At 41.7% G+C, this 15,642-nt stretch overlaps 1 protein-coding gene across 1 annotated transcript in view; it reads left to right on the forward strand.

Moving 5' to 3' along the window:
* Positions 1-15,642, forward strand: part of ell2 (elongation factor for RNA polymerase II 2) — an 81,950-nt gene that overhangs the window by 23,069 nt on the left and 43,239 nt on the right. The window contains 2 exon segments of the mRNA XM_052020082.1: positions 7,834-7,955; positions 9,717-9,880. Of these exon segments, the coding sequence (XP_051876042.1) occupies positions 7,834-7,955; positions 9,717-9,880 (286 nt within the window).

A 15,642-nucleotide genomic window follows, 5' to 3' on the forward strand; every position in this document is an offset into this window, starting at 1 on the left:
TGTGCAATTTAATGTAAACTGTCCATTTAAGTGAACAAACCACATGGGGGGAAAATGGTATACAGCAACCTATTGTTAAATTGCAAGCTGATCTTTATCTGAAATGCCTGTAATTTCATTACTTGTTTTTTTTAACCATGCTGTTGGCAGCATTCAGCATGTAAATAATAAACTGAGCATGTTCCTGTCACTTTGAAGTCTGGCACTGTTGTCTTTGCTATTTAAAGTACTTGCAACTTTTGAGTTCTGGACAAATTTGAGATTCTCCTCTGTTACAGCTTGCCTCCCCAGAGGTAAGAATTTTGGCCAAGTGGTATAGGGAGAGATCAAAAGAAACTATGCAAATTAAGATTCAAATGGAAAGCTGCAAATGAGGTGCATGGATACTTGAAATAGATCAAGGGAACGCAGTGGATAGATTACTAAGTGCAATGGGAAAATACTGCTCGGGTGCTGGCCAAATTACATTTAAATCACATTACCTACAAGCAGGAGTACTACTGTCAATGAATTATCACATGTATTCACTACATTCTACTATATGGGAAGTTGAGTATTAAAATGCCATGTGGTCTTGATGCATTTGAATCACTGGAATAGACTAAAACCTTTACAACATGTATTGAAGGCTTGGTTGATGGTAGACTGATACTTGCATATGAAATTGTTTCTCAAAATTACAATTGCGACTTAGCAGAAAATATGATTTGTATCTCAGCAAATCGTATTAATGGCTACTGCCACTGTTTACTGCCAACAGTGTGAGGAGAATAACATTATTCTTATACAATTTATGGTGACAGCTTAAGAGATCTCTTATTCCATGATGTGAGTTCTGCTGAACCTTATCCCATTTGCTGTGTGGTAGCCTTATCTTGCTCTAGTTTTGTTTACAATCTCAATTACAATGGGTGTATTCTTGAAACCGGAGATGCCTATAAGAGTGTAGCTGTTGGTTATAAATGTTATTACTACGGATCTTCTGTAATTTTTTTTAATGAATAGTAAAATTTTGGTTTTGTTTCCAGGAAGATGTTTTTATTTGAAACAGTGCTTGTTATGCAGGAGATTTCCTCTTAATGAATTCTGACAAATCATGAATGGGCGGAGCATAAGATGTTGCGCAATTCCATTTGTCCCATCCATTCTTTTCTGATTGCTCCCATGTGGAGTTAAGCAGAAGTATCTTGGGGTGCTACCTGAAATACTCAACCAGGTGTATTGACCAACCATTCAAAGTTCTGCTATGATGTATTTTGATGGAAAAGAAGGCCAAGCTTTCTGAAGAGTGTGAAATTGTATCATCAACCACTTCCAAATAATAGCACTATTACATTTTAAATTGCTTTAGCTGCTGTTCAAACTCCATACCATTGTCCACATAAACTCAACTTTCTAAACAGTAGAGTGTAGTGAATACATGTGATAATTCATTGACAGTAGTACTCCTACATGCTTGTAGGTAATGTGATTTAAGTGTAATTTGGCCAGCACCCAAGCTGTATTTTCCAGTTGCACTTGTTAATCTTTCCACTACATTCCCTTGATGCATTTCAAATATCCATGCATCTCATTTGTAGCATTCCATTTGAATCTTAATTTGTATATTTTCTTTTAATCTCTCCCTATACCACATGAGAGTGGCATAGCTGTTAGAGCTGCTATGTCTTTGTTCCAGTGACCTACATTCAATCCTGATCTGTCTGTGGAATTTGCTCATTCTTGCTTTGATCACGTGGGTTTCCTCCAGGTGTTCTGGTTTTCCCCCTCATTGCAAGGATGGGCAGGTTGATAGGTTAATTGTCTACTAAGTTCCTTCTAACATTTAGGAGAGTGGTAGAATTTGAGAGAGTTGATGGGAAGTTGGGTGAAGGAGAATAAAATGGGATTGGTGTAGAATTACTGTAAAAGGGTACTTAATTGTGGCATTGTCTCAGTGGGCCAAAGGGTATGTTTTCATGCTGTTTTCAGGTCTGACTCCTGCACACTTGTACTAGCTATATGCACTTAAGAGTGAGCATCAGTAAGTTTGCAAGAGATCACCAAATGATATGGTTCCCACCTCTTACATTGAAACTTTTTTTGGGCATTGGTTTATCATCTCTATCTCTGCATTCTTTTTCAATTGCTGCATTGTCTGTGTGGCATCCAATACTGGATGGGCAGAAATTCCCTGCAACTACATATTTGGGAAGACCAAAACTGCTCAGCCAGAATTTATCGGCAATGATTAAATGATGGTGCTTTACATTAGGAATATAGTTTCCCACAATGTCCTTGTGGTCTGCTGTAGCAAGAACATGCCCTCTTCTGATTTTGTCAGAGAAGAGTTCAAAGGAGCCTTTGGTACTTAAAAAGCTGTAATGTCTTCCAGTTGACTGAGTAGTGAGTCCCGTTAAAGAATCCATAGGAAAGCAAAAAGAAAATTCATATCAACTTTTTAATTATAAAGTACCAAGTAAAGTTCAGACATTCATGGGATTAAAGTAGAAGCTGAAGTATCTTCTTTGAAATTAATTTTAAAAGCCTTTATTTTGAAATATTGCTCCAATGCATGTTTAGTTTTTTTTTGGGCTATACAATTTGTTAAGCAGTAATTATAGCCTTGTGCAGACACGAGATTGTAGATGCTGGAACCTGGAACAAAAAAAAAACTGCTGGAGGAACTCAGCTGGTCAAGCAACATACGTGGAGTCAAAGGGATGGTTGAAGCTTTGGGTCAAGACCCTGCAAGAGGACATGGCCTAGTGCCTCATTGTTTTAAAAAAAACATTGGAGATCTTGTGCATGTAGATTTAGGTTTTCATGGTATTTTACTGAGAGTCCAGTTCATAAACCTAAATTCATGTCATTTCAGGTGATTTTTGGCTTGTTTTCATTGGAGAGCTATCCATATGTGTAGTCTTTGAAGATTCAGGATTATCATATATAGCTAGATGAAGAAATCTGGTCCTGAAGTATTGCTGCAATCATTACTGTATAATCTGAGTTATGGTCTTTACTCCCCAGTCACTGATTCTTTCCTCCAACTGTAGTTGAGTCAGACTTCTAGAAACCTTGGTGTTACTTGCCTCCCATCAAGTTCTGCTTATTGCTTTTCTTGAGTCTGGGTATCCATTATATGTTATATGTACCCTTTTCTATAATCAAATCACTCCGAAACCACAGACACACTTGAATTCTGAACAAGTAATGTGTAATATTCCAAGTACTTTCCAACTTTAAACGTGGAATTAGCAGGTTGATGGTGGGTTAACACCGGCCAAGCTTGGTAAATTGCAAATATAGTTCTCTAATTTCATTATGAGTTAAGAGGGAAATGGATGAACTTGGCATATAATTATAATGCCAATTATTGTGGAGAATGAATGCATGCTTTAGCCTTTTTTGTCAAGTGGAAAGATGAAAAGCAAAATGGGTATTTGGTAATTTGTTTTGGTTAAAGCCAATTGATTATTCGCTAAAAATGATTTGCAATGTGTGTGAAAATGCTGTACTTCAACTCTGTAAAACATTGATGGCCTATACAGGCAGGAGCAATTATCAAGGTCGCTGTGACCAAGTTTGAATAATTACTCCAGGCTAGCAAAAGAAAGCGAGCATACCCAACAACTATCTGCTGCAAAAGAGGGCACTGTGACAGAAACAGCACTGCAACCTCTTGAATGACAGGAGTTGTGTGTTTGAGACATCTTATGAGCATGATTCTTAGCAGTCATTCTAGAAAGTACTATGACTGTACTTGTCTAGATGTGACGGGTCCATCACTGACATTAAGAGGGATTTAAAAAAAATTATTGAATGAAATTTAAATATTGTTAAAAAATTTTTGTTTGCTTGCAAGAATTGGGCCAAGGCCTACTTTACTGTGGGGCAGCAAATAAAATAGAAATTGCTTTTTCATGGCTGATTTTAGCAGGGCTAATTGTGTCCATTGCAGAAGCATTCCACATGCTTGTGAAAAGAGCCTGCAAAGGAAGGTAGTAAATGAAACAGGATGAGACGTCCCAGAGAAAATGACAGTCTGTCATTGGCAATCTGAACCAGAGCTTATGCAGTAACTTAGTAGTTTTGGTGCAATTAGCATATTTGCAGCAAGTGGAACAGAGTCTAATGTATTCAGACAGCTCGAGACCTAATTCACTGGAGTTTTATGATGACAGGTCTGCCATCACACAATTCCACAGAGAAGATAGAAGGCAAAAGGGTTCAGCGCTTATCAAAGATGATTTCAGTTGCATTTGGCACAGATGGTTCTGTTGTGGAAGATGAGGTGATTTTGAGAGGAACTGGATTTCTATGAGACTTTGTTTAGTTAACAAAGGGCATGAATTTCTGCTGATGTTGGATGTGTGAAAAAGACTGCGTTGCTGTGGCGGGTTCAATAGTTGCAAAGGTCCTCTGAGAAATGTCACAATGTGCAAGCTCGCTGTCAACCTGATGCAAGGCTTATCATTAGAATTGCAAGAATTGGAGACCTTCAACAGAAGGAAAGTCAAAGGGGATGACTTTGCAACTTCAAAAAGGGCAACAGGGAAGAAGTGTCCACAAGGAATAGTGTGGAATTCAGGATGCAAGAGCGACACAGATGCACAAAGTTGGAGAGCCTTAAGTAGTACCAAAGTTGAAGTTGTAATTAGGTTTGTTATCTAATAATGTATGAAAATACAAGATATAATTGTGGCTATTATCAAAATTGACAACTGTTGTTAGCCTGTGTTAAGTTAAATGCTAACAATGCTTAGAATAAAAATATAACAGGAAAACTCTAATAACCTGACATTCAACTGTTGGGAAATCCTGGTGGTCCAGCACCAGGCGTGCTCGTTTGTCCAGAATGTGAGCCGGAGGTCCAGCGTGCAAGTGGAGTGTGCAGCTAGAGTGCAGCAGGAGTCCAGACCTTGGGCTAGGTATCGGTCCAGAACTGGGGTTTGGGAATGTGGGCAGGCTTGCAGCTGGAGTTGGGCTCTGGGGTCCTTGTATATTTCCTGTTCCCTTCAAGCTCGCAGGGTTTATTGGAAAGTTTATTTGACTACTATGTAACACAGTTAAAATTAAAGTATGTTTTGGTATTAATGGGAGTGACATCCAATAGTCCTGAAAATGTGCTAGTCCAGTGCTACCAAAGTCTCAAGGGTACCTGATTATTGGAGTTTTACTGTACAACATTTACAAGCATAGTTTTTGAGACCATATTGTAAGGTAACATTATAGTAAAAATGTGAGGTCTGATGTACATCTGGGGAAGTGATCAACTGGAATTACTAATGGTTGGGATGGGTACAACTACAGCTCCTGAGTGAAGTTAACACATTTCAAGTAAATGTTTTGTTAAATCACTGTATGCATATATCTTAGGTTGTATGATTTTTGATCAACTGGCATAATAGGTTGGTTAGATTTATTAAAGGGAAGCAATAAGGGTTAGTGTAACTTTAAGAATGAGAGTACCACATGGTGTGACCTTCGATGCATTGTACCAGCCACTGCTATTAGTTTGGAGTTGCCTTTTAATAAAGAATGTTTTGTTGATGGCTCTTTTCCTGTAATTTGCTTCAATAAACTGTAGGACCCAAAGTCCAACCATACTAATTTCCTTTCAGGGACTTGCAGAGGAAAGCACGTTTGGAGATGGGTCTGTGAATAGTGGCCAGAATGATCTTTTGATGAAGGAACTGACAACCAGTGTCAGACCTAAATTGTCACCAAAGAGTAGAGAGTTAGGGGAAAAAAAAATAAGCAAAAAATTCTTGAAATATGGAATGCTTTGTCAATGAAAGTGGTTCAGTGAGAAGCTGTTGTATCTCTTAATGAAAAATTAAGTAAATGAAGTTAAACCAGGCCAGTGCATACATGGTGAATGACAGCGCCCTGGGAAGTGTTGTAGAACAGAGACGTAGGGGTACAAGTATATAATTGACTAAAAGTGGCGCCACAAGTAGACAAGGTGGTGAAAGATGCATATGACACACTTGCCTTCATCGGACAAGGCATTGAGTGCATGAGTCGAGATGTCATGTTACAGCTGTACAAGATGTTGGTGAGATAGCATCTGGAATATTGTGTGCAGTTCTGGTCGTCATACTATAGGAAGGATGTGATAAAACTAAAGAGGGTTCAGAAAAGATTGATGAGGATGGTACCAGGACTGAGGGCTTGAGTTATAAAGAGAGAATGGATATGCTGGGGCTCTTTTCTCGAGCATAGGATGCTGAGGGGTAACCTTGCCAAAGTTTATAAAATCATGAAGGTGTAGATAAGGTGAATGTTCAGTCTTTTCCCCAGGGTAGGGGAGTCTAAAATGAAAGGACCGGTTTAAGATGAGAGGAGAAAGATTTAAAGGGGACCTGAGGGGCAACTTTTTTCCACAAAGTGGGTGGTGGGTTTGTGGAACACGCTGACAGAGGGAGTGTTAGAGCTGGGTACAATTACAATGGTTAAGACATTTTGACAAGTAAGGTCTAGCGAGAGATGGGCAAGTGCAGGCATATGGGACTAGCTCAGGAAGACACCTTGCTTGGCATGGATGAGTTGGGCTGAAAGACCCTGTTTCTGTGTTCTATTTGAAGCTGAGGAAATACAAGATGAAATAATACTTGACAATGAAATTAGTCTTGGTCCTTTGAGGCAGTTCCAATCTGATGATTAAGGGAAAAGAATAAGATTTTGTATGTGGCTACCAAATCATATGCTTTAACCTAACCAGTGGAGATCTGTATATCCTTGTGAACAGGCACTGGTGTTTGTGTAACTTCAGTTTGTGCTTTGAAATTTCTGTAATTATTATAGCTATTAATGTGCTACTTATGCCCTAATTTACCAACAGTTGGTATTTAATTTTGTCTAAATTCCAATGTCAGTAAGCTTGATTGAATATTAATCTCTGCCGACAGTGGCTAGTTCAGTTTTTGTAAATTGGTTTATTATTGTCACATGTGCATGTACAGTGAAAAGGTTGTCTTGCATACCATTCATACAGATCATCGAATTTGTACAAGGTAAAACAATAACAATGCAGAAAAAATGCAGGTAGACAATAAAGTGCAAGGTCATAACAAGGTAGATTGTGAGGTCAAGAGTCCATCTTATTGTACTAGGGACCTCGTTCAATAGTCTTATAACTGCAGGATATAAGCTGTCCTGTCCTTGAGCTTTGTTGGTACAAGCTTTCAGGCTTCTGTATCCTCAGCCATTCTCGAGAGAGAATGACTGGGATGGGTGGGGTCTTTGATAATGCTGGCTGCTTTACTGAGGCAGTGAGAACTACAGACAGAGTCCATGGAAGGAAGGCTGTTTTTGTGTTGTGCTGAACTGTGTCCACAACTCTCTGCAGTTTCTTGCAGTCACGGGCAGAGTAGTTGGCATATCAAGCCATGATGCATCTGGATAGGATGCTTTCTATGGTGCATCAATTAAAAATTGGTGAGGGTCAAAAGGGACATGCCAAATATCTTCTTCCTCCTCCTAAGGAAGTAGAGGTGCTGGTGAACTTTCTTGGTGGTGGCAGCAACGTGGTTGGACCAGGACAGGCTATTGGTGATGTTCACTCCTAGGAACTTGAAGCTCTCAACCCTTTTGACCTCAGCACCATTGACATAGACAGGAGCATGTGCACTGCCCCCCCTTCCTGAAGGCAATGACCTGCTCTTTTGTTTTTGCTGACATTGAGGAAAAGGTTGTCATGTCATTTGCATTTTGTGTAAATGGCTTTAATTTTTTTCTTTCGTTCCATTGCTCTTCAGGCATTATGTAGGAAAGGTATATTAATTTATTCAAGGGAAGCCTGTTTCAGATCAAAAATGTTAATATAAATTTATTTTCCTTTCTCCATAGTTGATAAAGATTCCAAGAACAGATAACCATAATGAAGGACGAAATTTTGACTTTTATGTATCCAATGTTGGAAAAGATAACCCTCAGGGAAGCTTTGACTGTGTTCAGCAGTATATCTCCAGGTATTCTAAATAAGCTTTTTCAGATAGCACATTGAATGACAAAATTCATTTTATTTTAACACTGTTACATTCTGTTCATTAGATACCGTTACATTCAATGTCCAAGTTACCTTGTTACATTCAAGTATTAGATCACCCTTTGAATATTTGGTTTCTTATTTTTTTTGGGTGGAAATATCATGGGCAATATTTTGATCTTACAAAACTAAATGGTAGGAATTTGCAGGTTTGGGGATGAATCTTGCAGGCTACTTAACCATTCATGGTTATGTGTATGTGGACTAAGATAAATAATTCTGTTTGTCACGCGGATCATTTGAAGAGCCTCAACTTGCTGATCTGATCTAATTTTCTGATATCAAGTGGTGCCTTCTCAGTAATTTTTCCTTTTACAAAATGGATTTACCTAACAAGTGCTCAATCAACTTTGTTTGAAATTAAATTTGGAAAAAATAAGCAAATTAGCAAGCACTGGCATGCAGAATAATGCCACAGATTTGTTGCCTTCCAGTTGGTTACAATGGGTTGGCACACTTATTTTGCCTCTGGGGTCTGAATTGGTGAGATTGGTTACTTTTTCCAACTGTAAAGTTCCCTACATATTTGTGTTGTGAAGCGGATTGAAACCACATGCATCCACATACATTTTAGGACATGTTGTGCAAATTGGAATTAAGCTAATGCATCTTATTTAAGCCTGCAAGTGTAATTGTATTTGAAATGTTGTAGCCTGTGTTGCACTAGTAGACTCCTCTGGGAACCCAGTGGGAAATCTACCTACTGGAAGACTGCAGGTGTCACTGAAGCAAACTTATTTTTTTTAATTCAATTTCAAGCAATGTTGGTTGAGCACTTGTGTCAACGTGAGCATAAAAAAGAAATGCAGGCAGATATCAATTTTTGAGACGATGAAAGAACTGCCCAATTACAGGATTCTTTTCTCATTTACTAATGCTTTTTATGCTCCTGTTGACTCAGTGATTTTAGTAAATAAAGGAAAATGTATCCAAACAGATTTGCGTAGCTGTCTTCATTCAATGTTATTAATTCATTTGGGGGAACCTTTACTCTTCAAGGTATGATTTATTAGCCATCCCTAATTCCCCTTGAATTGAGAAACTTGTTAGGGCAAGTAAGGGTCAATCACATTACTGTATTCCTAGAATGACAAGCTAGGAAAGATGGCAGATTTCCTTCTCTGGATCTTTGCACTTGGGGGTTTTCATGATAATCCGGTGGTTTCAGGGTTGTTTTCTCTTTACTTCATAGTAAATTAGTCATCTGAATTTAAACGTCCCATCTGCTACTGTGGAATTGGTTGATCCAAGATCCTGGATTATTCATCCAGTAACACGAGCACTGTCCACTGGAGAGTGGATAGTTGAAAGATGGTTACACAATTTAGTAGCTAAAACAAACTTAAAATAGTGAAGTTTAACTTGTTAGGCTGCAAAATCGTGTTGTTCCACTCCTTTCCCTCAATGGATTGTTCCACACCTTTCCCTCAATGGATTGATACAGCTGAAAGTGTACTGCCAGAGTTTTTGTCATTTCCATTGTTTAGCATACTTTGAAATGTACAATAATTTCTGAATTGTAATATTTATGAAATGCAATAAATGATGCAAATAACCAGTTTATGTGCATTAATGTGATTCAGCACAAGTTATCAGAACCTATGTTCAAATATAACTTGACAATTTAAAATTAAATGCAGCTTCTGTCATGTTTAATCTAACATTTCAAACTCTCTGCCTGTAGTGATGGTGTTGCAGAACTGGATTGTTTTGGAAGCATACAGGATAAAATTACAATATGTGCAACAAATGATTCTTACCTGATCACTCGAGAACGCATGACTCAAGCAGAGGAGGAAACCCGTAGTCGAAGTACCAAAGTTATTAAACCTGGTGGGAGATATGTAGGTAAGAGCAAATTTAACTTTCATTTGACCAGAATAAGAACTTTTCAATATAGGAATGCTGGTGGCCTCTTGAGCCTGTTCTGCCATTTGAGAGTGATTATGGATGGTCTGTGATTTTAAATTCCAATTGTACCTGCCTTTTTCCTGTGTCCCTTAATACCTTTGAAAAAACAATGCTCAGAATTAAATAAAATTGACTTAATTCCATCTGCAAACTAGAGGTGAAATTGTGCTATTTTCCAATTCCATTCAGAATCAGGTTTATTATAACAGCATATGATGTGAAATTTGTTGTTTTGTGCCAGCAGTACAGTGCAAGACATAAAAATCTATGAACTACAAAAATAGTGCAAAACAAAAGGAATACTGACAGTGTTCATGGATTGTTCAGAAATCTGATGGCAGAGGGGAAGAAGCTGTTCCTGAATCATTGAGTGTGGGTCTTCAGGCTCCTGTACTACCTCCCTGATGATGGTAACATGAAGAGGGCATGTCCTGGGTGGTGAGGATCATTAATGATGGGTGCTGCCTTGAGGCACCGCCTCTTGAAGATATCCTCGATGGTGGGGAGGGTTGTGCCTGTGATGGAGCTGGATGACCCTATAACCCTCTGCAGCCTTTTGCGATCCTGTGCATTGGAGGCTCCATACCAGACTGTGGTACAACCAGTCAGAATGATCTGCATTGTATATCCATAGAGATTTGTCAGAGTCCTTGGTGACATACCAAATCTCATCCAGTTCCTAAAGAAATGGGGCCACTCCTAAATAAATCGGGTGTGCCTTCTTCATGGTTGCATCACTGTGTTGGGCCTGGGATAAATCCCCTGAGATGTTAACACCCAGGACCTTGAAGCTGCTCACCCTTTCCACTGCTAACCACTCAATGAGGACTGGTGTATGTTCTCCTGACTTCATTCCTAAAATTGTTAGTACTTTATTTTTAAAGGTATGCCCTTTGTATAATCTCTTCACTTAAGCCCAAGTCCAGCCATCATTCTGGCAAGTCTGCATTACACTTTCCCAAGTCCAGCATATTTTTCCTAAAGTGGCTGTGCAGAACTCCACAGTATTTGACAATAAAAATATCCTGCTGGAAATTTGAAATAAAAACAGTAAATGCTCAATACTCAACAGGTCAGGCACCATCTCTAACTCTGCTCCTTTCCACAAATGCTACCTCAGCTGCTGAGTGCTTCCAGCATTTTCTGTTTTTATTCCTCAGTATTGACAGGTTTGGTTTAATTGGGTCTTTAAACAGCTGTAGCATAATTTCTATCCTCTTTGTATTTTTAACATTTGAATGAAAGGGCAGCGTTCCATTAGAACCTTTAACAACTTTCTCCAGCCATCTGTGACATTTTAGTCTTTGTTCACTCATCTCCAAATCTCCTTGGACTTCCTTTGCCTCAAGCTTTTCACCATGTGAGAATAAGTGCACTATTCTATCCTCATGTTCAAAATGGATGATCCCTCATTTGCCAACATTAAAATCCATTTTGCCATTTCATTAATCTATTAATATCTTTGTGAGGGACATAGTAAATTGCAATGATCGCTAACTTCGTGCCATTAGCAGATTTGGGTATGTACTGTAACTTTCTGCCCTGACATTTATAAATGAATAGTTGCAGTTGCCATGCTGAATGCCACTAATCACATCTTACCAATTTAAGTATTTGACAGTTATTATTACTGTCTTCTACCACTCAACAAATTTCTCAACTGGTTCCATAATTTTGGCTTCAAATCCATGATAAGATCATAAGACATAGGAGCAGAATTAGACCATTTGGCTCATCAAGTCTGTTCCACCATTCCATCCTGGCTGATTTATTTTTTCCCCCTCAACACCATTCTTCTGCCTTCTCCCCATAACCTTTGACGCCCTTACTAATCAAGAACCTATCAACCTCTGCTTTAAATATACCCAATGACTTGTCCTCCACAGCCGTCTGTGGCACTGAATTCCACAGATTCACCACCCTCTGGTTGAAGAAGTTCCTCCTCATCTCTGTTCTAAAGGGACGCCCTTCTATTCCTGGACTCTCCCACTACTGGAAATATCCTCTCCATGTCCACTAGGCCTTTTAATATTCAGTTGGTTTCAATGAGAACCCCCCCCCATCCTTCTAAACTCTAGCAAGTACAGGCCCAGGGCCATCAAACGCTCCTCATGCGTTAACCCTTTCATTCCCGGGATCATTCTTGTAAACCACCTCCAGTGCCAGCACATCTGTCCTTGGATATGGGGCTCAAAACTGCTCTCATTATTCCAAATGTGGTCTGACCAATGCCTTATAAAGCCTCAGCATTACATCCTTGCTTTTATATTCTAGTCCTCTCGAAATGAATGCTAACATTGCATTTGCCTTCCTTACTACCAAGTTAAGCGTTAGGGAATCCTTCACTAGGACTCCCAAGTCCCTTTGCACCTTCGATTTCTGAATTCGCTCTTCATCTACACCTTTATTCCTTCTACCAGAGTGCATGACCGTACATTTCTTGATGCTGTATCCTATCTGCCACTTCTTTGCCCATTCTCCTAACCTGTCCAAGTCCTTCTGCAGACTCTCTGCTTCCTCAACACTAACTGCCCCTCCACCTATCTTTTGTATCATCTGCAAACCTGGCCACAAAGCCATCAGTTCCAGTGTTTAGTTCCTTAGCTACCTTGGATGTTCCTCCATCCACAACTTTGGGTTCCTCCTTCAAAGTATTTAAATTGGTCCTTTGGGTCTCTCCTGCCCATCATATATCTATGGTGGTTGACTCTCAACCAAACATTTCTAATTATGTTTCTTAATTATAGATTCTTCTAGTTTTCCCCATGAACCAGTCAGGTTGTGACTGGTGTTAGTTTCTGAAGTGCCCATGTTACTCCTGACCATCATTTTTTACTATTCTTGTGTGTTAGATGTCATCTAGATGAATCTTCAGAGCTATCAGAGTCCCAAATGAAAATCTTGTCACCAATATTGACACCCATAACGTAGAGGTTAGCTTGGAATAATGGAGAAAATAATCTAAGAAAAGAGTAAGCTCTATTACACTGTCATACATCCTATAGTCTGAAAAGCAGTCATATTCCTTGGGTCAGTGTTGGATCGCTTTTGAGGTATAATGATTGACTTGGAAATGGGATTGCAAAGAATGCAAACACTTGAATTTTGTCAATAACCAAGGAGTTGGTGACCTAGAAGAATGAGAAGATGTAGTGGATGAAATAAAATAAATTTAGTGCAGTGATGCATTTTGGCATAAAAATGAGGCAATGATTGACTGCCATTTTCCTAATGAGGGATCTAGGTGTGTATATATGCATGAATCTTTGAAAGTGGCAAGACATGTTGAATGTGGTAAAGAAGCATGTGTGGTGACTCACTGTCCGAGCAGGCGAACTGGCTCGAAGGTCGGGGCGTGCGTCATCAGAGTGGCGAGGCCCAAGATGGCGCTGGGCTTTAGTCTTCCCCGAGCGACGGGGGAGAACCCGCGTGTGCGAAAGGACTCTAATGACGTAGTGCATACTTCATTTCCTTTCGAAGGCAGGAACTGTTTGACTTAAAAAGGCCCGCGCACGGCGGGAAAGAAATCGGTCTTGTTCTACAACTCAGACTCGTGTCTTTATTTTTGCATCACGGTAGCAGCCACTACATTGGTGACCCCGACGGTCCAAATGGATTTTGGACCATCACAATGACCAACAACGCAACAACCAATGCAGTGGCACTCAATCTGCCCACCTTTTGGACACTTCTGCCCCGCATGTGGTTTGACCAGGCTGAAGCCCAGATCCAACTTCGCCAGATCACCTCCGACTCTACCTGGTACTACCACGTGGTCAGCTCCCTGGACCAGGAGACAGCCGCCCAGTCGGAGACTTCATCCAGTCTCCTCTGGAGGAAGGCAAGTACCCGGCTTTCAAGGACCTTCTCATTCAGACATTCAGTCTCTCCCATCATGAGTGTGCTGCCTGCCTGCTTCATCTCGACAGCCTGGGGGACAGATCTCCAACGGCCCTGATGAACGAGATGCTGGCTTTGGCTGAGGGGCACAAGCCCTGCCTGATGTTCGAGCAGGCATTACTCAAACAGCTGCCCGATGACATTCACCTGCTGTTGGCTGACACAGATTTCAGCAACCCACGTGAGGTAGCCACCCGGGCAGATGTCCTGTGGAAGGCCAAACGCGAGAGCAGTTCATCCGTCGGCCAGATCGCCAGACTGCATGCCCAACGCCTACCTTAAACCAGCAGCCGAGCAACCACGCCCCAGAAACAGACAACGACACTGATGACCAGCTGTGTTCCTACCATCAGAGGTGGGGCGCAGAGGCCTGTCGATGCCGCCCACCCTGCAAGTTTCAGGGAAACGCCAGGGCCAGCTGCTGCTGATGGCTACGGCAGTTGGCCACCAACACAGCCTCCTATTCATTTGGGACAAGCAGTCCGGGTGTCGTTTCCTCGTCAATACTGGAGCAGAGGTCAGTGTTCTACCCCCAACTGGCCGCGACACTCGTAGCAGGCAACAGGGACCCGCCCTCAAAGCCACATACGGCACAACGATACGGACTTTCAGTCCCCGTACAGTCCAATTACAATTCGACAGCAGTTTTACTTAGAACTTTACCCTTGCCGCCGTCGCCCACCCACTCCTGGGAGCCGACTTCCTCCGGGCCCACAGCCTGTTAGTCGACCTGCAAGGGAAACAGCTAGTGCACTCCAGAACCTTCCAAACTTACTCTCTGGGAGAAGCCAGCCTACCAGCCCCGCGCCTGGACTCCGTTTCCCTGTCTGGCAACGAGTTCACCAAGCTCCTAGCCAAGTTCCCATCGGTTCTGGCACCTCAATTCAAGAATTCGATGTCCAAACACAGGGTGCAGCACCACATTACGACAGGGCCACCCCTTCACGCCCAAGCACAATGACTACCTCCAGACAAGCTCCACCTGGCGAAGGAGGAGTTCCTCCACATGGAGGAGCTGGGGATTGTTCGCAGGTCAGACAGCCCCTGGGCCTCCCCCCCCCTGCACATGGTCGCCAAAGCCACTGGCAGGTGGAGGCCCTGCGGCGATTACCGCAGCCTAAACGATGCCACCACCCCAGACCGCTACCCCGTCCCTCGTATCCAGGACTTCGCGGCAAGCCTACATGGGGCTCACATCTTCTCCAAGATGAACCTCGTCCAGGGGTACCACCAAATCCCTGTCCACCCTGACGACGTCCCCAAAACTGCGCTCATCACTCCGTTCGGCCTCTTCGAATTCTTTTGAATGCCGTTCGGCCTTAAGAACACCGCGCAGACCTTCCAGTGGCTGATGGATGCGGTAGGCCGCGACCTGGACTTCGTGTTCATTTATTTAGATGACATTCTCATTGCCAGCCGTAACCGCCAAGAACACCTTTCCCACCTCCGCCAACTGTACTCCCGCCTCAGTAATTTTGGCCTCACTATCAACCCAGCCAAGTGCCAATTCAGGCTTGACTCTATTGATTTCCTTGGCCACAGAATCACCAGCGAGGGAGCAACACCCCTACCCGCCAAGGTAGACGCAATCCGCTATTTTGCCTGTCCCAACACGATCAAAGGCCTGCAGGAGTTCATTGGGATGGTCAAGTTTTACCATCGTTTCATCCCTGCAGCAGCCTGTATCATGCGCCCCTTGTTCTTGCTGATGTCTGGCAAGGGCAAGGACATCGCCTGGGATGACGAGGCCCCGGCTGCCTTCATTAAGGCCAAAGAAGCCCTAGCAGACGCCGCGATGC

Source organism: Pristis pectinata, chromosome 7 (genome assembly GCF_009764475.1).
Source record: "Pristis pectinata isolate sPriPec2 chromosome 7, sPriPec2.1.pri, whole genome shotgun sequence".
NCBI classification, from domain to species: Eukaryota; Metazoa; Chordata; class Chondrichthyes; order Rhinopristiformes; family Pristidae; genus Pristis; species Pristis pectinata.